Genomic DNA, 23,962 nt, shown 5'->3' on the forward strand with positions numbered 1-23,962 from the left:
GGCAGCCAGTGATCGGTCACCCTCCCCCAGCCTCATGCTCTCTCCCAGGAGAGCTGGGCCAACTCCCAGGAGAGCTGGAGAGCCTGGTCAGCAACTGGCAACCTCGGTGTTCCTGCTCTGCCCAGTGAGGTGGGGGGAGGCCACAGAGGAAGCTCCCTCCTGCCCATCTCTGCCTCCACGTCCTTCTCTGTCCTTCCATCCTGCTGGGGCAGCAGCTCCCTCCTCCAGCCACCCAGGGCTCCCAATCCCTACCTGGCCTCTTCCTCAGGGACCTTGGGCCTTCCTGGAGTCCACTGTCCTCCTTCTGATAACATGGCCCCTGTGTTCCTCGGAAGCCACCCCTCCTTCCCTCAAGTCACACATGACCCAGGCCAGCCCACCCAACCACAGGGAACACAGCTCAGGGACAAGGACATGCCACAAGTTAGTCCATCCGGCTACACCCAGAAACTGTTGCCGGAACTCTCAGAAAAGAAAAGCTGTTTCCTCTGGGATTGTTAAACTATGAGAATGTGAGGTGACAGCTGCCTGAAGCCATTTTCTACCTCATGTGAAGAGCATGAATGAAATCAACAGAAACAAGAGTAGAGTCAAGAGCTGGAGAAAGTAAAAGAGACTGAAAATTTCTTTGGGCACCTGGATCCAGCCATACCTGAAGCTAGAAAGCCCTGGGTTTTTTTTTTAGATTTATTAACCAATAAATTCTTTATTGCTTGAGCAAGTTTCATTTGGATTTCTGACACTTGCAGAATAACTCCTGACTAATATACTAATACACTAATTTCTCTTCCATATCTTCAAACTTTCCTTCTCTCCTAAATCCTGTCCTCAGTCTATGAACAAATTTGAGCTATCTAAAATCCTCTATGCAAAGAGGCAGAGTTCAAACACACTATAGATATGTGCACATGAAAATACTACATGCATCTGTATACTCAAATCCTCCGAAGAGGAAAAGTCCTCTTCAACCAGACATCTCCCCCTGCTACAGCATTTTGTGCCCACGATGCACCCTCTTTCATCCACTTCCTTGCCACTCCCTGGCCCCTCACCTCGTCAGTCTAGCTTCCACCGCGCCCCACACCCCTGGCCCTGATGTCTGCAAGGCCCCCTCTCTTATGTTGGACCCACACACACTGCTATCTGGCAGCCTCCCGCCTCCCTGAGCCCCATCCTCTTGAATTTCTCTCGTCCATGAGCACAAGAGCAAGCCCTCCCCTTAGGCCTCCATCGCCTCCTCCACTTGGAGGACCAAGGAGCACATCTTCCTCCTTCTGCCTCTTTCTCCCTTTGGTGCCCACTCTCCCCAGGGACGACACCACAGTCAGCCCTCTGCACAGAAGTCTCCCCGCCTGAGCTCCACCCGGACCTGCTCCTGCACACGGAACCTGCACTTCTAGCTGCCTCAGGACCCCCTGGAAACTGCCCCAGTGAACCCTCCCTCCATGCTGCTCCCCCTTGCTGCCAGCACCCCGCCCACCCTCCCAACTGCCCAAGTCAGAGGCCTGGGGGTGTCCCCTTCAGCCTCTCCCTCACGCCCCAGGCCCGAAGACTCCTGGCACCTGGAGATCCTGGTCTCTCCACATTTCCTGAGTAGATTCTGTTGCCTCTGGGCAGCGATGTTAAGGCAGAACATTAAATGATTTATAAATATGTCTGTTTTATATATATAGTGAACAAAAGCAGGTCAGAGAATGTACAATATGTCCCTTTTTTATAAGTATGCTTGTATACATGTGCATATGTGTGAAAGACACACACTAAAATGATGGGACTACAGGGGATTTCAATTTTCGTCCTTTGGTCGATGTATGCATTCTGCTTTATTCAATGCATAGGTGCTCCTGGATTTAAGACAGACAGAATGGAACACTGTAAACCATCCCAGGACCTGACCGGACCCAGCACAGTGGGGAGAGGACCTGAGGCTGTGTCCCCGACTCATTCCTTCCTCGTATGAGTCCTCACTTGAAACCTCATGGCTGAGGCCCTGGCGGCTCCGAGAACTGCAGTCGCCTGCCCAAGGTCACACAGGAGTGAGCTGGGAGGCCACCGCCCTGGGCCACTGCAGGCTGTGCCCCACCCCCTTGATGCAGGGCCACCCCTGACGCAGTCCCGGGGGCTCCTGCAGGCCCTGAAATAGAGCTGCACTGCCACATGAGACACCCAAGAGACAAGAGGAGGCCGGGAGCCAATTCTAGATGGCTCAGCAAGGCCACCGCCAGCCCCAGAGTCGGGGAAGCCTCTGTCTGTCTCTGAAATGCAAGAAGCAGGACGGAAGGCCCCTCTGGGAGGGCACCAGACAAGGATGTTGGCAGCTCCACAGGCAGGTGGGGCAGGAACCCAAAGAGCTGGAGAAGCTGCAGCTCCTTCCAGTGGGAGTGGTCTCTTGTACACAAGTTGCAGCCTGACCCTCAACTGCAGGTGTCCCCAAGGAAGGGCATCCAGCAAGGCGTCTCCCAGTCTTGGGCGTTCTCCCTCCAAAGTGCCCACATGGGGCCACGGGACTGGATCCTGCTCGCAGACAGGAATGGGCAGGAGGCAGGGCCCGAGCCCTCCCAGGCCAAGCCTGCCCGGAGCCAGGACCACGGCCTCCACGCAGCCAAGGAGCCCTCACTAGCCCCACGGCTGGCAGGGACTGCGCAGGAAGTGACAGAGGCCTGGTGCCCTCCAGAGGCAAGCACTGACTCAGCCAGTGGCAGGGAGCTGGGTCTGTGTGTCTGACGTCAAATCCACTGGCAGTCCCCCACGGACAGGCCTTTGGCTGCCTTCCCTACTAAGTAGCTGTGAAGGGAAACGGCCAGGCAGGAGGAAGACAAAGGGAGGAGGTGGTCCCCAGCAATCCAGGAAGGCCTGGGCCCCCCACGATCTGGCTGCAGGACTCCCGAGCTAGGGACACAGAAAACACTTTGGAAAGGAAAGGGCAGCAGGACATCACCCCTCACGGTGGGCCACATGGCACAGCCGAGAGCAGAGCAAGACAGCCACCACCTGGATCTGGACAACTCATCCCACCACAGGCCACATCATTCACAGGGTCTCTCAGGACACCCACAGCGAGGGGCCTGCCTCTCGCCTCAGGGAGCTCCCTGGAGGGCTCTTAACCCCAGCTGGCCCCCGGCACTGGGAGAGGACAACACTCCACTGTCACTAACCACCGACAGCTGGCGTTTCCCGCCAGTCTGACGGAGGCAGCCAGCCCAGCAGAACGAGCAACACCTGTATCTGGCATGACAGCCACAATGAGGATTTGCATCTCTCACTACCGCTAGTGCGTTTACACTCAGCACAACTCAAATGACAGAGGTTGTGACACGTGCTGCCGGGTCTTGTTATTTCATGCACTAATTGAAAAGCACATGAAAAACTGTACGCAAACATTGCATAATGTTGGCATTGTATAAGAGCCAAAAGGTGGAAACAATCCAAATGTCCATCGACCAATGAATGGATTTAAAAAACGGCCATCTATCCATTCAATGAAATATTATTTGCCCATAAAAAATAATGAAAGTCTGACATCTGCTACCACATGGAGGAACCTTGAAAACATTACACTAACTGAATGAAGTCAGACACAAAAGGACAAATATTGTGTGATTCTGTTTATATGAAATGTCCAGAATAGGCAAATCCATGGAGACAGAAGGAGTAGTGGTTCCCAGGGACTGGGAGGAGGGGGCAATGGGGCTGATAGTCCAGGCATATGGGGTGTCTTTTGGCATGAGGAACGTATTCTAAAACTGATTGGCTCATGGCTGCACAACTCTGTAAACATACTAAAGCCACTGAATTTTACATTTTAAATGGGTGTATGGTATGTGAAAGATGTCTCAATAAAGCTGTTACAAAAAAAGCCCATGATGATAAAATTTAAAAGCGCATGTATTGCTGTATTATAATTTTTTTTCAATGTTGATAGCTTTATTTTACCAGAATTTGTGTCCTTTGTATTTTATATTATGTATTAAAAGCACTATTCTGATAAGGGGTCCGTGGGCCTCACCAACTGCCAAGACTCTTTATGACACAGAAAATGTGGGGAAGGGGCAGCCAGGCACTGGGGATTTCCAGCACCTCAGACAAAGGCCCAGATGTCCTCAGCGCTTCCCACTGTCTTCTCTGCTAACAACCCCAGGGGACTAGCTTTCCTCTGGACACTCAGCCCTCCCCCTTGGGCTCCCACGGTTTCCACCACAGACTTGACCGGCTAGAGCCAGTGGTCATGTGACCAGGCCTGGCCAATCTGAGGCCTGCTCCCTGCCCCAGCTACGGTGATTCCCTCAAAGTTTGGCACATGACCCAGCCTGAGCCAATGAGAATCAGCCTCAGGACTCCCACTGAAACCTCTAGGGAAGTGGAGGTCTCTGCTGGGCTGGCAGTTGGCGCCCGCTGAGCCTGCCGCTCCTCGCCTGGGAGAGCCCGCTGAGGCCAGGCCAAGGCAAAAGGCAGAGCTGAGACAGGGCGGGAGGCCTGAGCATCCTCCTTTGGCCCCAGCCGGTTCATACTGGGTTTTCTGTCACTTTCAGTGGCAGGAATCTGGATCTGGGGACGGCATTCCAGGAGGGACAGGGCGCAGGCATCAGCAGCACAGGTGGCAGTGAAAGGGCAGGAGCGAGGCCCCAGCAGCCTCATGGTCACACCCTCCAGATTCACGGCCGAAGAAGAAATTAGGAGACAGGCTCTCCCCCTCTCGGGGAGGAGGGAGAAAGGCACACGTGCCCCGCTTCCCTGGCCAGCAGCTCTGGACAGCTCTCCATCCCCAGAGGCTGCTCCTACGTCTTACAGAGCCCACTCTCCCTCCAGGCCTGCCTGCCAACAAGACTCTCTTCTCTTCTTCCAGGCTGGAAATCTTTTCCACAGCCTGGCTAATTGTGTTCAGGTGCAGAGGATTTGATGGCAGAAATGAAGTGCATGCGCGTGCACGTGTGTGTGGGGGTGGGGTGGGGTGGGTGTGTGTGCGTCCATCCGTCCGTCCATCCCTCTGTCCATTCCCAAGCCCTGGCAGCTGCCCCAAGAATGCTGTGTCGGCAGGAAGGGATGGAGGACCCTCGGCCTCAGCCTGTGTCCTGACGGGCTCTCGGTGACGTCAACAGCTCTTGGCCTCCTCCAGTAAATATCTGTTCTCCTTATTCTGACCCATGAATTCCATTTCAGAACAGTTACGGCCTCATCTGGCAACATGTCCCAGGCCGGTTATGGCCTGGGGCAGGGAGAGCATCCTACCCCAGGGCCTGCCGGCACCTAGCCCTGCCTCCCCACTCCCCACACCCAGCCCAAGCCCAGCCCACAGAGCACTCAAAAGTGATTAATCTCTGCACTGCTCCTCATAGTCTCCAAGTACTGTCACACTGCGCTTCCTCCTAGCAGCACCACGAGGAAAACATTCCCTCGCAGGAACAAGGGCTGTTCACTACTAAGTGCCAGCTATGGACCTTACATAATTTAATCCTCATAATAATCCCCCAGAGTATCAACTTTTACCCTTCACAGATGAGAAACAGGAGGCTCGGTGAGTGAGGGGAAGAGCCAGAATCAAACACATTCAATGTGGTGGGGCGGGGCTGTGTCTCACTTCAGCACACAGGGCCTCAGGCCACAGAGACGATGGTCCATGCACCAAAATTGTGGGAAGGAGGGAGGGAGAAATGACCTACTCCAGAGACCCTGTAGCATCCTCCTCAACATGAGACAGTCTCAAGTGCCAACTTGGGGACCACTCAGGAAATGACAGCGAGTAAAGTGGGCCAGTGAGGCAAGGGAACCTGGGGAGCAGAGACCAGGGTGCCTGGAACTGTGGGACCCCTTGGAAGGGCACGTCCCTGCTCAGCTCCAGCCGGCGGAAACACAGGCCTCGCGGCTCTCTCAGGTTCTCAAGAGAAACTGGAAATCTGGAGCTTTGTGAGCAAGTTGTCAAACACTGGGAAGGCCAAACAAAACTCCTCTGTGGGTGGACATGGCACACAGCCTGCTGGTTTGCAAACTCCGCCCTGCACGATGAGAACACTGAAGTTCAGAGATTATTTCACGGGTAAGGGGCAAGACAAGGACTCAAACAGGGCTTCCAAGTCCAAATTCATTCGGAGTTTCCGGTTATACGACTGGCTCTACTGCCAGCCTCTGAAAGGGTCTCACTGACCCACATCCCCAGCTGAAACACAGGACAGTCTTTCAAAGACAGCCATTTTCCTGCCAGCCCCGCAAACAACTCCGCACAGGCCTGGGTACATACTCCCCAGCTGCAGGGTTGCCCAACAGACCACAGGGCTGAGAGAGGCTCCCTGACCTGACGGAGGCCGCAAGGTACTGCTACTCGTGCCTCACAAAACCACCACACATGCATGGCTGTGCCAGCTCTACTGGATGCAGCATCCCAGGAAAAGAAAAGCTGCTCCGCCAGGGATGAGCGGAGATGGAGAGCCACTTACGCCAAGACTCGTCTGCTGTGGCTCGACCGCCAGCAGCGTTCACGGAAAGAAGCAGGACGTGGTTCTCGTCTCCTTAGACAGCAGCGGGCTAGACACTCTGAAGACAGGGTTGTGGCGCCCACACAAAATTACTAAAATTCAGTTTTACACTCTAACCAACGTATTAAGACATAAAATGGATAAATATTGAAAAAGAAGATGCAAAATATTATGAATTGCAGAAAATCGCACACTTAGAAAATCCTACCCCTCGAAAAAAAAAAGAAAAAAAACAATAATCTGGAAGTTCATGAAAATGCCTAGACGCGAAGTAAATATAGAAACTTGCATATCAGGAACTCAAACATGGGAAACATCCAATTGAGAGATTTATTGTGATTATCCGTGTTTTGCATTCGTGCCACTGTGATAATGGAAGACGGATTTTGCTGAAGTGCAAGAGAAAGACATGAGTCCCTGGGAGCAAACGATGAGGAGCAGGGGGCCTGGGTGGGGCTTGGGTTGGCCAGGTCAATGATGATGTCAGGTGTTTAGCTGCAGTTGTACAAATGTATATATAATTTCTACTAACATGCTGTTTTTGGCTCTGTTTGCTCTTTGGGAATGAAATCATCTAAACTCTGAGAATATCATGAATCCAGAACAAGTAGGTCCCAGCGTTCTGAGTAAATGGTCGTCTGCTGTATCCTAGATTAAAATGTTCCTAGTATCTATAATAACCTGTAAAATATAATGGAAAAGATCCTATTCATGATAGCAATAAAATCCTAAAACTGTTAGTAATAAAACTACTGGGATATATTTTAAAAGTTTTGAATCAATGTTCTTATTACCCTGAGAAAATTAAACATCATGAAGATGTCATTCACTTGATGACAGCAAAGATTTGCTGAGGCCCTGATGCATGCTGGACACTATTTTATGCATGCAATATTATCCAAAATAAAGATCCTCTTATAATTTTGCTTAAGATCATAAGAAAACAAACCCAAAATCCATTTGGAAAACGGACAAAAATAGCCAAAACATTTTTTTTAAGTCACGATGGTGACACTTGCCCTATCAGGTATTAGAACGTTTCGTTAAGCAACAGTAATTAAAGAGCCTAGTGCCAGTGCAAAAGAACAAGAGAGAGGCAGGAAACAAACCAGATCACCTCCGTGAACTTCACAGACGCGGGAACACGCACCCTAAAGTCACAAGGAAAGGGTGAATTAGTAAATGACAGTGCTGAGACAACAGTGTGGCAATTTAGAAATAATGCTTAAAACCAACACCTTGTACAATATGGGAAACACACTTCACTTGAGCAAAGAGAAGAAATCAACAGGAAAGGCTGGCATAGTGGACCAGGAGAAATGCAAGTCAGCAAGGTAAAATAAGACAGGCAACTGTGCATATAGATCTGCCGAAGCCAATGAAGGGTTAACATCTGGCCCGGAGTAGGACCAGGCAGCTAGACAGCTGGCAGCTGGGGCCGTGGCGGGGGCGGGGGGGGGGGGGGCTGGGGGGAGTGATGAGGACACCAGTTATCGCAGAAACACAAAGTTATCACAGAAACACGTTTCAGCAACAATAGGATCACATAGGATCACACCCACACCCGCATAATTAACTCACAGCAAGGCCTAGGACTGAGGGTCCCAGGCCTCCTGCAGTGGCCTCCTGCACACCAAGGGAGCCGGGCCACAGGAACCAGGGGAAACCTGCAGGCCGGGGGGAGGGGGGGAGTGCTGTGAGGGCCTGCGCCCCAGCAGCCAATCAGGACAGGCCAACTCCAGGACAGAGCCAGTCTGCCCTCCCCGCCGTGCCCAGTCCCAGAGGACCCATCCAGGCCACCAGAGCCACCCTCCACGGCCAGCAGCCTCCCTGCGCCTGCCCTGGCTTTGGTTCTCATGCTCCAAGTCCTGAGGTCCTAGGAGGTCCTCAAAGAGAAGAACGCAGTGACTCCGGTGACCTTGATGTTGGGGTCAGATGCCTGGCACACCCTTCCTGCCCCTCTACTATCTGCTGTCCTCCACCCAGCTTTGGCCACCCTCCACCCTCCACTCCGTCCACTCCCAGACACTGAGCAGAGGCTGGCCTCCTTCACCCCCTTGCCCAGGTGCCCTCGTGCAGGATACCACCTGCACAACTGTCCATGGCAGCCCTGCAACAAAGCACAGCCTGGTCCGACCAGCCTCCCCATTAAGGACACAACCAACAAGGGCCTGGACTCCAAAGGCCAGGCTGCCCTCCTGGGGGGGGCTACTCCCGCAGGGCAGGGACGCGTCCTTGACCTTGTTTGCAGGACAGTGCACCAAGAATTCGGCCACCAAGGAGAGGAAGAGCACCCCCTGCAGTCATTAGCCCTGCTCGAGTGGGGGTGCACTTCTGAGGACAGCAAAGCTCGAGTCTGGAGCTCCTGCCGCAGCGCAGCAGAAGGAGCCCGGGCTCTGGGCCTTGTGTGACCGCGGCAGGCACTCCACTCTCTGAGCCCCGCTCTCCTCTCCTCGCAGTACGGTGGGGTGTCGACACCCGTCCCCAGAGTGTGCCTGTTGGCAGCGGGGGCCTGTGGGTGTCATGGGAGGTGATGAGTAAGTAGGAATGTGCAGGCGCAGCCTGGGGCAGCATGTGCGCCCAGCGATGAAGAGCCTGCCACCCAGGAGGGTCACCCAGGAGTCCTAGTTGAGGAAGGTGGGGTCCCCTCACTCTAAAGGGGAGGACCAAGAGGGGAGGGGAGGGAGGAGGGGAGAGAGGGGAGTGGAAAGAAGGGAAGGGAGAAAAGAGAGGGAAGGAAAAGAAGGAGTGAGGAGGGAATGGGGAGGAGAGAGAGGGAGGAGAGAGCAGGGAGGGGAAGGAAGGGAAGAGAGAAGAAGAGAAGGGAGACAAGGGGAAGGGCTCTGAGCCAGGATCCCCCCCGCCGCCCGGTGGCAGCTGTCTCTGGAGCTGCATGTGGGAGCTGTTCAGGACTCACAGGCACTCCCTGTCAGCTGAGCTGGGCCATGGCTGATCTCTCCTCACACTGAGTGTGCGAGGCTCAGACAAGCCACTCCAGGCTGTGACAGATCTCAGCTCGGGGCTAGTGAGCTCAAACCAGTGGCTAGTGGTCAGCATCAGCCACTGGTGGGAGGAGAGAGGGCTGGGATCTGGCTGGGGGGCATCGAGGAGCACCAAGGAGGACACCACCCCTGCCCCTACCCTGCCTGATAGGGTCTGCAGAACCAGTGCCCAGTGCCCACGAAGTTGCAGGCACCCGCTGCGTGTACAGCCAGCCTTAGGGACTCCATGCATGGGGGCTGCCCTCCCTCTGCCAGGCTCTGAATGTCCAGGCGAGAGACCCAGGGCAGAGGGTCAGGAGATGACAGCCCAGCAGCAGCTTCCCTGACCCCAGGCACCCAGAGGTCTGGCCATCCCTCTTGGCCATCATCTCCTTCCACTCCAATGCTCCAGGACATTCCTGTGGACTGAGGCTGGCCAGCCTTGCTCCCCTTCACTCCCTTACAGGCACACACCCTCTGTGGCAGGTGGCATCACAACTGGGGAAACTGAGGGTCGCAGGCCAGCAAGAGGAGAGCCAGGCCCCAAACCCGGTTCTGTCCGACCTTAGGCCTCATGACCATCCTCTAGGTCAGTGGGTGCCCCTCTGCTGTGCATAAGACTCTCCCATGTAGGTCTTGAAAACTGCAGATGCCCAGGTCCCGCCCAGACCTGATAAATCAGAATCTCTCGGATGGAGCCTAGCACAGGCATTGTTCAAAGCTGCCCAAAACCCACGCATGGGCTTTCTACGAACGGTCCCTGTTCTACCCAAAGCCACCTTCATGGCTGGGTGGTGCAGCCTCTTCCACCTTCCTCAACGAAGCTCCCCAGCCCCAGAAATGCTTCCCATGAACGGATCTGACAGCTGTAAACAGGGGCTGGCTTGCATTTCGGGGCCAGCAAGCTGGCAATGGAGGGGACCTCGCAGCAGCCCTGAGGCCCAGCTCAGGGGGAAACACAGTCCCTGGGAACTACAATGCCCTTGGCTTTCAAGGGGTGGTATTAGACACATTTTACTTAGATTTCAGCTCCTTTGCTGATAAAAAGGGGATTTTAGACGACTAGAATTCAGAGGATATTGCCTTCACGTGAAATCCATCTTAGTCCACGAGCAAGCACCGTATTAAGCAGAGAAACGCCAGGGGCGTTCCCATCAAAGTCAGGCGCAGGCGAGGATGCGCAAAGCCACTGTTACTTAACATGACTCAGAAGCTTCTAGACGGTGCAGATTGGAAATGTGGCTCCAAAATTATCATTGTCTACAGACAGTACAACTGTATACCTAGAAACCCCAAGAGAATCCGCAAAGATATATTAGAATTAATGAGTTCAATCAAGCAGCTTGATAAAAGATAATTATATAAAAATCAATAGCCTTCCTGTATACCAATGATAGATGGAAACGATTCAATTCACAACGGCAAAAAAAAATCCTTGAAATGACCCTGATTAAAAACAATGGGTGACCTGTATAAAAAATGTATAATACTTTACTGAGCAACATCGAAGCAGAATTAAATCAATCGAAAATTACACCATGTTCCTGGTAAATACTGTAAATTATGTCAATTCCTCCTTTAATTGGTTTCTAAGTTTAATGTAATGTCAAACAAATTCACAAGGGATGTTTTTAACCTGACAAAACAATTATAAAATTCAATTGAAAGAATAAACAGACGTAACCAGCCAAGAAAATTTTGCAAAAGAATAATAGCAAAATAGGAAGCATCCAGCCAGCTGTTTCAAAGCAGCACTGTCCAAGACAAATGCAGTGCGGACTTCACATGCAGTCCGTGAGAAAGAGATAAATAAAAAGAAACAGGTGAAACTAATTGCAGCAATCTATTTTATTTAATCCAATATATCCAAAATATTATCACCTCAACCCATAATAAACACTTTAAAATTACCAATGAGATATTTTATATTCCTTTTTTGTACGAAGTCTTTGAAATCTGGTGTGTATTTTAGACCCAGAGCACCTCTCAGGTCAGAGTAGCCACATTTCCAGTACTCAGCATCATGTGACTTTTAGCTACCACAGTGGACAGCACAGCTGTAAAGGAGTGAATACTTGAGATGGTATGTGACATAATCCATTTAAATATATATATTTAACATATTGTTCACCATGAACACCAATATGTTCACAGCTCTTGAGCCACTTTTTATCATACCTTCAGAAGCTCTGTCCCAATCAGACTGGCCACTACTGAGGCCTTAGACAAACCTTGCATGAAACGTAAACACACCTTATTTGCCATGTGGTCCCAATCTCTGCTTTCAAAGGAGAAATATCCAGGTTCAAAGGCAAATGCTTGAATGCTCTCCTCACAGAGCTGGCGAGGGCGAGCCCCTCTGCTGTGAACAGCCCAGTCGCTGCTGCTGCCCCGCTTCTCCAGTGTGAGAATTGCACGCCAGCTCTCAGATGGGGGCCCGAAATCATTTGTAACATAATAATAACAAAACAGCATATCCAGGACTCAAAGACACACATCTGTCACGTTTACCCACAAGTGGACGGAGCCAGTCACACGCCAAGTAAGCACAGCTGGCTAGGCAGGAGAAATGGCCACTGCTGGGAGCAACTAGAGGCAGGGTGGCTGGTGCCTACGCCTCATGGGACTGCGGTTGAGGCACGTGGTGGTTTAATTGGGGGTGTCCCCTCTTTCTTGGTTGCCCTATAATTGATGGCCCCTTAGATCCACTGAAACGCAGAAACAGCCAACATTTCATAAACCCCGGGCCTGGGCCCAGTGCCTGTCGTGCACCCATCCTTCCACTGCCCATGAGGTGGGTGTGCATAGATCCCCCTTTGCAATCTGAGGAACTGAGTCTCAGCAGAGATGCAGCCCTTGTCCAGGCTTCCCAGCTGACAGGCAGAGCTGGTCATGTGACATATGGTAGACTCTAGCCCACACTAAGCCCAGGGTGCGCGGTGGTAATCCCTGCAACGTGCAGAGCCGGGTGTGGCAGTGCCAAGCCAGCCTGGCCTCTTGGGCTTGGTCCTGGATGCCAAGGTTTCCTCTACCTCTGAACGGAAGCTATGCGCCCCACTCCACAGGCTCTGGAGTAGACAAGCAGTGTAATTGAAATTCATGGATGAGCCTGAGGAGCCAGCTCCAGGCTCGGTAATAACTTCTCCATATTAATGGCAGCACCGCAGACCCAGTGGACAGCTGACATTTAATATGAAACACAGCAGAGCAAGAGGATCCTACCTGGCCCTCCCATTCCAGAGCGCCTGCCAATGGGGGCGTGTCCAAGGTAGCACCAAGATTCCGGGGGCTGGGGTCTTCCTCTCCCCTCAGTACCTCCAGCCTACCTCAGGCCCCTCCCCTGCAAGAAACCCCTGCCAAGGACACACACGACCACACATGCACACTCACATTTGAATGCATACTCAAATGGGCACACACATACACCTACACACAGACACACACATGCACCCTCACACACATGCTCACTCAAATGCATACATGTCACATTCATACAGATGCGTGCACATGTATGTGCACACACATGCACACATTTCCACATATACACATATTCCCATGCATAGGGACACAAACATGCACCTACGTTCACATACACCCAGCAGCCTGCTGTGTTCTGGCAGCAGCACAGGAACACCCAGGCTGCCCAAGCAGAGGAGGGCAGTGGGGTTAATGAATGATATGTCTGCTGGCCAGTACAGATCCGGGGTCCTAGGAGGGGCCCTACATACACTTGCCCCTATGGATCTTAGAGACGAGAGTGGGGAGGCCCAGGCCATGGCTCAGGCTACCATATAGCAAAGCCAACCTCCATGCTGAGTGGACCCACGAGGCCGTGCGGGGTGTCCCCATGGCTCAGGACAGATGAGCCCTTCGATGACTCCTCTGCTCATGCTGGCTGTGGCATTCGTGGTCCTCACAGCAGGCCTGGGTGAGGACCCAGCATTCCCCACCTCCCAGCTGACCCTTGGCGTCACTCCTCACTCACTAAGTGCTTGGGATATAGGGAGACCAGCAGCCAAGGCTGGTGGTTGGTCAGGAGGAGCCTGAAGCCCGCCAACACCTAAATGAGCAGCATCGTTACCCTCCACAACCAGTGCCAGAAACACACACGGCCCGCCGTGCAGTGGAGTCAGGGCAGGGGCAGCAACGGACAGGGGAGGCCCAGGAAGAGCTGGCTTCCTGGGCTCAGGTTCAGAGCAGGGGCTGACGGACTATGCTGGCCTTCATGAGGGGCTGAGTTGGCTCCACCATGCCCTTCCATAGAGGATTCACAGGGGAGAGGACCCCCAACACGGGAGAGCCCCACAGATCCGAGCATCTCACCAGAGCTTCGGTTTCCTCATCTGCACAATGAGGACAACAGTGGCTGGCTCACAGGTTAACTGCAGGAACTAGGTGCACGTGGCAGCAGAGGTGGCCGGTGTCAACCCTGATCCCGTGACGCCTCCCGCTGAGGGACAGAGCCAGCTGCTGGAGTCCCTAGGTGCCCAGTGCGGGCAGAGAGCAGTGCAGCTGGTGGGGAGCAAGGGCCTGGCTTTCCCGGGTGGTCCCAGCACCACCACCTGCCCCATCATCAGTCCAGGCCAGGGGTGGAGCATGTGACTCAGGCCAGAGCCAATCAGCACATGGCATTCCTGGGCCACAGTGATTGGCTATGGAAAGGTCCCATGACCTACGACCATCCAATCAGAGTGAAGCTCAGGACTGGGAGGAACATCCAAAAAACAGACTGCTTCCCTCTCCACCCAGCTGTGCCTGGAGGCCTGGGGGTGTGGGGGCAGCTGTAGCCACTGGGTCCTCAGGAAACAGAGGGACACAGAAGGGGCAGAGCTGAGTAAGCGCGGTTCAAGGGACACTCCACCTGTGCTTACCTACCCAGTCCCACAAGTCCTCAGATGCTCTGTGTGTGTGTGTGTGTGTGTGTGTGTGTGTGTGAAAATACACACAATATAAAATTTACCACCTTAACCATTTTTAAGTGTACAGTTCAGTGGTATTAAATATATTCATAATATTGTGCAACCATTACCACCATCCATCTCCAGAACTCTTTTCTTCTTGTAAAACTGAAATTCGGTGCCCATTAAACACTAACTCCCCATCGCCCCTCCCTGCGCCCCTGGAAACCCCACTCTACCGCCTGTCTCTGTGATTTTGACTCCTCTAAGTGCCTTCAGATACCTTATTTGCTGAAGCCAGATGAGTCTGGGTTTCAGACCACAGATGCACCTGCACTGTTCTGAGGGGCCACCATGAGACGGGTGGGGGGCCACTGGCTGCTGCTCTGCCACTTCAAGCACAAACCTCTGACAAGGCAGCCTCCATCATGGCAGCTAGCACCAGTGCACATCCCCCCCTCACCCCCCCCACCCCCTGTCCACTCTGGCCAGGAAGAGCCCCTGGGAAGCCCCTTCCCTCCCACAAAATCACCAGTGAGAAGTGGTGGTGAGGCTGGCCAGGAGGTTGTCGATGCCCTGGAGGACACGTAGGGTGGCAGTGATGAAGGAGGGCTGGGTTCTCGGCAATTTCCTAGGACAGCCCCTGCCTGGAGGGACCCTGGCCCCTCTAACCATCCTGCTGCCAGCACAGCTCCCAATACTTCCACACCTGCCTCCAGAGGCCCCTTCAGGGGACCTCAGGGCCCACACTCTTCACAAGGGGTCTTCACACTCGCCTTATTTGCCCACATGATGTCAACAGACTCAGAAATGCAGCTCCTCTAAAGAAACACTGGAGGGTCCAGCAGCAAGCCCACGCTCCCTAGGGGCAGCAATCTATCAAGAGAGGCAAGGCATGGGCTCGCCAGGGCCCCCACCTCTCTCTCCACCAACCCTGTCCCCTTGCTTGTGTCTGGTCCCCATCAGGCTCCTAAGACACCTGGCGTTGCCCTGGAAGTTCCCAGAAATGGTTGACTCCAGCTCCCACTTTCCACCTGGACAAACTGAGGCTCTTGGCAGGAGGATTTGCCCAGGGTCACAATGTGACTTGCCAGAGCCCAGCCCAAGGTCTCCTCACCCCCACCTAACCCTTCCCCTTACAGGCCTAGGGGGCTTCCCTCCCTTACTCAGCTTGATTTAGACCAGGAGTTTTCAACTTGGGTTTCATGAACCCCAAGAGGATGGGGGCAGGAAAACCATGCCAACCACGTGTGCACAAGTGCTTTCCTGTAGGAAAGGAGGCAGAGCTTTCGGCCACTGTCCAAGGGGGCCTGCACACTGATGTGGGCATTCTGGGGTCGCCAGCCGAGGAGAGGTGGCCAGCTCTGGGCACTGGAGGCACCGTCTCCAGGGCGAGTCCCCCACCCTTCCCTGCCCAGGCCCCCACTCCCCAGGCACTCTCATTTCACGGCTCCCAGCTGAGCTCTGCCCAGTTGGAGATGGGCCCACGGACACAGCCAGGTATAAGTTAGCTATGGCACAAGTCACCAAGAAGTACAGGGTGCAACATGGCATGTGAATGTCCAGGGTGGCTTCCTGAATGAAGTGCCGTTTAGCTGAGACCTACAGAGCAAGCCAGGTAAAGAGAGAGGGATAAGAGTGGTATAGGCCACAGCACAGCATGTGCAAAGGCCCTGAGCTGGGAGTATCCAGTGTTGGAAGAACTAAAAGCTCAGTGTGACTAGAGTACAGGCATGAGGGGGGACACAGTGACAGACAATGCTGGAGGCCACTGAGCCAGGTCATGAGGGACCTTGAATGCCAGGCCAGTGGGTTTGGATATTTTTTTTCAGAGCAGTAAGAACCATCAAAAGGTCTTAGGCAAAGGAGAGACATGATTTAATGTGTGGTTTACAAAAATCAGTCTGACTGCTGTGTGGGGAGAGAGTTGCTGGGGAGAGACCAATTCGGAGTAGCTGGGGAACACAGGGAACACAGGAGCAAAAGACGGGCTTGGAGTCAGGCATGGTAGAGAGATGGGAACTGGGATGAAGTCCAGAGAAGTCTAGGATGGGTGGCTGGTGAATGACGGGGGTCGTGGGGGTGGTGGGGGGATCCTGGGATTCCCGCCCAAGTGACGGGCAAGGTCTGGAGGAGAAAGGAGAGACCAGCATCCCATTTCAGAAGCACAAGGTCGCCTGGGGAAGGAGTCCCAGAGGCAGCTGAGCAAGCAAGTCTGGAGCACAGAAGGAGATCTGGGCTGGACACAGGGCCTGGAGTCTGGGTAGAATGTGGTGGCAATCATTTTCATCTGCCTGGCATGCTCATCCTTCCTCCTGCTTTTACGATAGAACCCCAATCCATCCCAGAGTTTGGGAGTCTGACCCTCACCCTCAACCCCAAAAGTGGGTAAGAGACTCGGGCCAGGCCCATATGACAGTGACTGGTTTAAAGATGGGCCTGTGACCTAAGTAGGGCCTATCAGAGCCCTCCACAGGACTCTAGTAGGAACCATCCAGAAAGGAGTGCTCTCCATTTCTGAGAGATTGCCACCGTGGAACACAAGCTAAGCCAGGAGCTGCCAGTGACCCCACAATGGGAGGGCCATCTTGAACACAGCGAGTGGCAAAGCTGAGAGTCAGAGAGTATATTCTGACACCAGCCCTGAGCCCCTGCATCCAGCTGTCTCTTGTTTTATCCATTGTAAGCTGGTTTTCTGTCACTTAAACTGAATGAGTCTTAAACAAGGAGAGTAATAAGCCGTGAGGACGCTGAGACCACCTCAGGCAGCTGTGTAGATTGGCAAGAGCAGGGGGCAAGCAGACGCCTCTGCTCCTCTGACCTGAGAAGCGCCAACACCCAAGGAATCCAGAAGTTCCTACAGCCCCTCTTCAGCGCTCCTGAGACCCTCTCACTGCCCTCCAGGCAGTGCCAAGGTAGGGCAGGAGGAAGGAAGACCCCACAAGGGCAGCTGCAAGCCTCAGACATCCTTTGCCCTGGCCCAACAGCCCCAACCTGCCGCAGCTGCTCTCCCCCCTGCACCCAAGCCGTCTGGAGCCCTGGGTGTGGCCTCGAAGGCAGCAGCCTCATTAAGAAAGATGCAACTCATGTCAGTCCCTTGGGCCAGCGAATGACTTCTCTCTGTGGCCCTCAGTGACTTTTAATGACCATCAAGACTGGACAGAGTGGGTGCCTGACCAGGATGGCAGCCCAGCAGGGGAGCCCCGGCCCCCAAGGCAGCAGCTCTCGGGCCTCTCGGAGCCTCGGCCACATGATGGGGGCTCTGTCTCGCCAAGTCAGGGGGCTCATATCAAGCCCCCAGGGAAGGGTGTCCACTGCCCCTCTCAGGCCACGGGATGAGACCAGGCCTCAGAGGTGTGACCCTTTCCCTTGCCTAGCCCATGGAGGCTTCCACCACTGGCCCTGCCTGGCCAGAGACGCCAGGCCAAGAGAGGTCTCCAGGGCTACATTGAGGGGGGAGGTGGTGGTGGCGCATGGTGCTTGGGTCCTCCTGGAGCCCCCACTGCCCTCGCCCAGCCGCAAGGACTCAGGCAACCTGCAAGGAGCTGTAGCCCAGAGCAGGTCAGCGGTGAGGCAGCAAGCCCCCAGGCCCCCAGGCCTGCTCCCAGCTCCCACTCACTCACACTGGCGACGGGCAACGCCCCTACTGAGAAGGCCTCCAGGAGCCACACAGAAAAGGTAGGAAATGTTTTAGAGAAATGTATTTCTTCATTCTTATACTTTTTCGTTGGCATGCAGAAAAGGCAATAAAATGTAGTCAGCACAGTCTTGGAATCAGACGTGCATTCAAATACTGGCTGTGAAGCTTGAAGCAGGCTGTCTCAGCTTCTAGAGCCTCAGGTCACTCATCTGAGGAGGGGGATAATATCAGACACAGGCCATGGAAGATGGTGAGGAGGAAACAAGCTGGTGCGGCACGCAGCAGGGGCACCGGGAACTCGGACTCGCTACCGCTACTTCTTATGCCAACAGGCTTCTGGTTGGGTTCTTAATGAGCAAACAAGAGTGATGTGAAGTTAGCACACCTATCCCACGACCTGAGAGGTTCTAGAAAACTCTTCCATAGCAATGTGATGTACGAGAATCCCTCGTTAAGCATTATTTTCATGAAATAGGCAAACTTTCACCCTTCCCTGTGACTATTATGAACGTCTGTCTAGTGGCTGTAAAAGAACCCGGAGACTCTGCATCTCCCAGCCTCTCTAGAGAACACTGCACAGCACGTCTTATGAAGCCTGTCTTCATGCGGCATTTCTTGAGTCTGCACCTCTGCCTGATTTCAGCAGAGTTTGCACCTTGGCAGGCCTGGGGGTCTCAATCTCACATCATTTCAGGGAGCAACACCTCTTGCACTCTCCATCTATGAGATTCTGCAGACCCCCTGTCCTGGTTCTCACGGGTGCATCTGACCCCAGCTTGACCAGAGTGATACCCAGGACTCAGCTGGAATTATCAGAAAAATATGTCTGCCTGGCATGGCTGGGGCCCCTTGACTTGCCACAAAAGGACTTCACCTGAGAACACAGCTAACACACAGGAAAACAGAGGCAAGAGACAGCAAGGGTCCTAATGACCTGGCGGAAGCTCCTGGATCCAACCATGCCTGAAGACTTACCAGTATGGGAGCTAATAACTTCCTGTTTCTGTTTAAACTAATTTGACTTGAGTTTTCTGATCCTGACTGATGTAGTGACATAAGAATCTCTTTGTGCTAAATAGATTAGGAGACTGCTGTCCACAGTAAACAAAGCTACCACTGCCTTCTTTTAAAGCAGAGAAACAAACTCAGGGCCAGGCAAGTAGAGGAACAAATGTGTGTCCCAGGCCAGGGGCAGGACAATAGGCCTGAAAGGGCCTGTGGCTCTTGGGAGGGGCATGTCCCACTTAAACGTAAGCCGTAAAACCACAGCTGCCTGCTGTGCTCCTGCTCCATGGTTTCCCCACGTCTTCCAGGAAGGCTGGTTGCACGTGTCCTGCAAAGAAGGGGTTCCATGGTCCTTCCCTGGGTGGGAAGCGCTGGATTACACAGAGTTCAAGAAGTTTGTTTATTACTGAACTTCTCAGAGATCTCAGTGGGCCCCCAGGCTGAACACAGGGTGCAGTGTTTCCCACGTAAGGCCTATTGAGAGGGAGCACACAGGAATTATGGCTCCTGTTATCACATCTCAGTGTGGTCTGCTTGCCCAGACTTGGGAGCGCCCTGGCAGAAGGGGCTGGACAGAATCAAGCCAGACTCCTCTCATCACGAGCTGTGTGACCTTGGGCAAGTCGGTCAACCTCCCAGAGCCTCAGCTGCCCAGCTGTGAACCAGGGATGAGGCTCCCTCCCCCACAGGGTGGCTGTGAGGACCAGAAGCATGATGTGTAAAGCCCCAGGCCATCAGTAAGCAGCCTGTCACTGATGCACAGAGGGACTTAAAGGGTTAAGGAGTTAATTGGTGTAAAATCAGAACAGACACACAGGCCAAAAATAAAGAAAGAAAAGAAGAAGTAATGATGCCGCCCCACTGTCTCAAGGCCATTTTTCACTGACAGCATTCAAGGCCACTCAGGCAGGCCCCAGACCCTCTTCCAACTCCATTCTTCTTTCCAGCTCTGTCTTGCACCTCTGCTGGTGTATGTCCGGGAGATCTCACCACGCCTGTCCTGACCAGGCCAATACACACCCGGTACCTCTGCACATGCTCTGCCCTCTGCTACAACTGACAACCTGCACTTTGGCTGCCAGCAACCCATTGTCCAAATGGCCCCCGGGAGCATACCCGCAAAGCCCTGTCCAGAGCCCCCTCAGCACATCAGCTGCCTGAGCCTGGGAGCCCCGGGTGGGCACCAGCACGTGGCACAAACACAGGAGGAAGTGCTGGCTGAAGAAATGAATCACCGAATGAACAGGGGAATGAATGATACAGTGACAAAGCCCCCCTGAGATGCTCTCCATCAGGAATTAATTAGTACACAGGAGGTGGCCCACCAACAATCTGCATTGTGTCAACACCCCCCACCCATCCCACCCCCAGAGTCCCCAACACAGGTTCCCTTTTATTTAGGAAATTCACCTCCAGCATACAGAGACAAACCTATGAGACCTAGGATGTTCTCAGGGATGATGAGGATGTAAAGGGCTGCACCACGTTAACCCAACTCCTCCAAGGACACTTACAGTTGTCTGCAATATGCCCGAGTTCTAACTAAATCCAGCCAAAGGTAGTGATTTTCCAAAGCAACACATGACGTTTCCTGTGTCTCCATAAAAAGAACGCCAGCGGTTGTGGGACTCTGGTGTAATTGCCGGCTCTGTAGCCAGCAGGACAAGCCTGAGGACAGGGGCTCAGGGGCCGGCACAGCTGGGAGAGCCGAGGCTCACTCGGGGCAGGAGTGCCCTGAGCACCAATTAGACAGAATCCACGGTGGGCAGCTTTAGATGTCTGGCCAACACAGCCAGCCTGCCCACCACACACCCAATCCAAAATAGAAAACTGCAGTGGCTTCTGCCATGTGCCAGGCCCCCGGGCGGCCAGACAGAGCACCGCCAATGTCAGCTTCCTCCCTGAGCATCGATCCAGGCTTCCTCAAAGGCCCCCTTATGCCAAGCCATGGTCCCTCCGGGCCTCTGAAGGCAGAACTTCCCAGGGTTCCAGTCACACTGGGCGGCCCAGGCAGTCCCAGGAGGGACCCCCCCCCCGCCACCAGCCTCTCTCCTGTCCTTCAGGGGCTGCCCATGGGCACCAGAGCCTGCATTTCCAAATGCTCCCCTTGGCTCAAAATAGAGAAAACCGACTTTTCAAATAACCAGCTGAAGTTCAACAGGAAACCACAGCATAAAAATCAGTGGCTCCCAGTCAGCCAGGGGGCAGCCAGGGGGCAGAGGGATAACTGGGCATTTCAGCACCACTGCCTGCTCCCTGGGTGGGCACCACCTGCACACACAGAAACAAGAAGACTGACTGCCAGCACACGTGCCCTCGACACACATATCATACATGCTAACATGCACAGGGACACACTCAGCAGACACTCTGACACATGAATGAGCAGAAACCTACAGACACACACGTCCACAAGACACAATAGCATATTCACATCACAGGCACACAGGCACCCAGATACAAGTACACACCGACATTCCAAAACACATGTGCAGATGCACAGACACAGAGAGATATACACACATCTGGATGCAAGACAAAGACCTCTGCCGGCGTGCATAAGGGAGTCGCACACTGGTCTAGTCGCTAGGCGCTTTGGAGACCCTGGCCCTCCCCCTGCATAAATCACCGCTCTCAGACCAATCAAAATAACTTGTCTTCAGCCAACCCCTTTAGTCGGTGCCCCGTGGTCCCTAGGCACAGGGGTGCAAAAAAGGTCCTCAGAGCTGGCCTTGCCCCTCCCGGGGGACTCCCAAGTAACCGGCTTCTGAAGCCCAGGCAAGGGCAGTGGACAGAATGGAGAGAAAGAAGTGTGTACTCACCAGCCCATCGCAGTTGCTGAGCGCCACGGAGGAGGTTTCAGCCAGGCCGGCCACGTCTCCGACGTAGAGGCAGGTCCCAAGCAGGGGCTCCACGCGGATGGAGCCCGATTCGCCCTGCCACTCCACCGTGGCCCCGGGCGCCACGAGGCGGGCGTTGGGCCGAAGCCGCAGGTGCAGGTCGCGGCCGAAGACAGTGACATTGTAGAAGAGGCGGCCGCCAGGGTCCTCTTCGCTGCCTCCAGGGAAGCCTGGGGTCTGGACGGGGGCAGCCCTGCGGGCCCGTACCCCTGCCTGGGCCATTGCCGACACCACGTGGGACACCAAGCGGCCCTGGGCGTCAGTGCGCACCGGCACCGCCAGGATGCGCTCCGCTCTGTGCCCCAGGGGCCCACCTGCAATGGGAAGGGGGGTTAGAGCCGCCAAGACTCAGAGGCCAGAGCCCCGCCGCTGAGCCCCGCATCCCCCCAGGCCCTGCCCCCCACTGCGAAGGGAAGGGCATTCCGCCACGCAACCCCCAGAAACTAGTCTGCACCTCCCCGGCCTTCTTCCAACCAGGAAGGGGCGTTAACAGAGCCACCACTCCGGAGCCCCGCCGTCCCTCTCCGGGACCCTGCCAGCCAAGGGCTCTGCCCCCTGCCCCGTTCCGGGTTGGGGTTGCGCGGGCTGCTCACAGTTCCCCAGGGGACGGCCCCGTCAGAGCGTCCCCCGCCCCTTGAACCTACCGTCCTTGGCAGGACGTGGGACTGCTCCGAAGCCATTCCCGGTTGGCCCCACACCCGTGCGCCTCTGCCCCTCGGCAGCCCCCGCCGCCCGACTGCCCTCACCACTCGCCTCCGGAGCGGAGAAGATTCGGTCCCTCCGCTTACGGGCGGCCTGTCCTCCGCGTCCAGCTCCCAGTTAGCCCGCTGCCAGCCCCCCTCCCTGAGCGCCCGATGGCAGGGAGGGGTGGAGCAGGGTCCCTCGGATCTTTAAGGATCCCCTCCGAGGCGCCCCAACCAATCCTCAGGGCCCAAGGCGGTGCGCTCGGCACCCGGCTCCTCCCGAGCGTCCCCGGACGCGAGCCCGGGCGCTGCCTCGCCCGGCTCCCCCGGACCCGCTGGGGCTGGCGCTGCGCTCTCCGCCACGGGGCTTTCCCGGCCCTCGGTCTCCACGCTCGGGTCCCGGGAGCCGCGAGTGCTCCTAGGCTCCCCCCGACCCGGGGCGCCCAGGTGCGCTGCGGGGCGCCCCTCTGCGACCAACCCAGCCCCGAAGTTGGCCAACTTGGCCCCGGGCGGGGCGCGCGGAGTTTGCCCAAGTCGGGCTGGACGACGCCTGGGGAGGGGGCGGCGGAGCACGCGGGGCAAGGCCCGGCCGACGGGATCGCGGGGCGTGGGGGCCCGGCCGCACCTACCTGGGGGGTCGGCGGCGGCGGCGAGCCGGGTGCCCGCGGGCGGCGGCGGCAGCAGGAGCGGCGGCAGCAGCAGCAGCAGCAGCAGCGCGGGGCAGAGCAGGCGGCGCGCGGCTCCCGCCGGCGGATCCATGGCAGCCGGACCGCAGCCGGGGCCCCGCACTCGCAGCCGGCGCGAAAGTTCCCCGCGCGCCGCCCAGCCCACATCTGGGGGCAGCTGGAGCCGCCCGCAGCTGCAGCACCGCAGGGCGCGGGGCGGAGGAGGCGAGGCGCGGAGGGGAGGGCGGGGAGCGCGGAGGGGAGGCGGGGAGAGGGAAGGAGCGAGCGAGCGAGGGAGGCGGGCGGGAGGGAGGGGCGGGCGGGCGGGGCCGGCGGGCGCCTCAGCCTGCGGTGACCCCGCGCTTCTTGGCGCGGCCGCCGCCGCCACCACCGCCGCCGCCGCCCGCTCCTCTCCTTGCGCCGCCGCCGCCGCGGATCCCGGCTGGCCGCGAAGCAGAGACGCCCCGAGGTGGCAGCAGAGAAGCGTCGCGGGCCGGGCCAGGGGAGCCCTACCGCTGGCTACCCTCGGCGCGCCCCGCGCCCTGGTGGCACACAACCCAGGAGGAGCGGCTCCGGGGGGTAGCAGACCCACGCAGAGAGTCCTCGGGGTGGCCGGGTCCCACTCGTCAGGGTTGGGGCACAAGGGGCCGCCTCACCCTCTCTGTGCTCCCTGGGGCAGCCCGGGAGACTGTTTTATAGGAGGGTGCATGCACTGCAGGGGCT

The 23,962-nt window shown here is 55.6% G+C and overlaps 1 protein-coding gene across 2 annotated transcripts in view; it reads right to left on the reverse strand.

Moving 5' to 3' along the window:
• ADAMTS2 (ADAM metallopeptidase with thrombospondin type 1 motif 2) overlaps nt 1-23,443 on the reverse strand; it is a 209,690-nt gene extending 186,247 nt beyond the window's left edge. For both annotated transcript variants that reach the window (XM_058547620.1, XM_058547621.1), the window contains exons 1-2: nt 23,204-23,443; nt 21,814-22,205 (exon numbers count right to left, since the gene is read on the reverse strand). In XM_058547620.1, the coding sequence (XP_058403603.1) occupies nt 21,814-22,205; nt 23,204-23,333 (522 nt within the window). In that variant the 5' untranslated portion in view covers nt 23,334-23,443. The remainder of the gene's footprint in view (nt 1-21,813; nt 22,206-23,203) is intronic.
• Between the last annotated feature and the right edge of the window lie 519 nt (nt 23,444-23,962).

The sequence above is a fragment of the Diceros bicornis genome, chromosome 1 (genome assembly GCF_020826845.1).
Source record: "Diceros bicornis minor isolate mBicDic1 chromosome 1, mDicBic1.mat.cur, whole genome shotgun sequence".
In the NCBI taxonomy this organism is placed as follows: domain Eukaryota; kingdom Metazoa; phylum Chordata; class Mammalia; order Perissodactyla; family Rhinocerotidae; genus Diceros; species Diceros bicornis.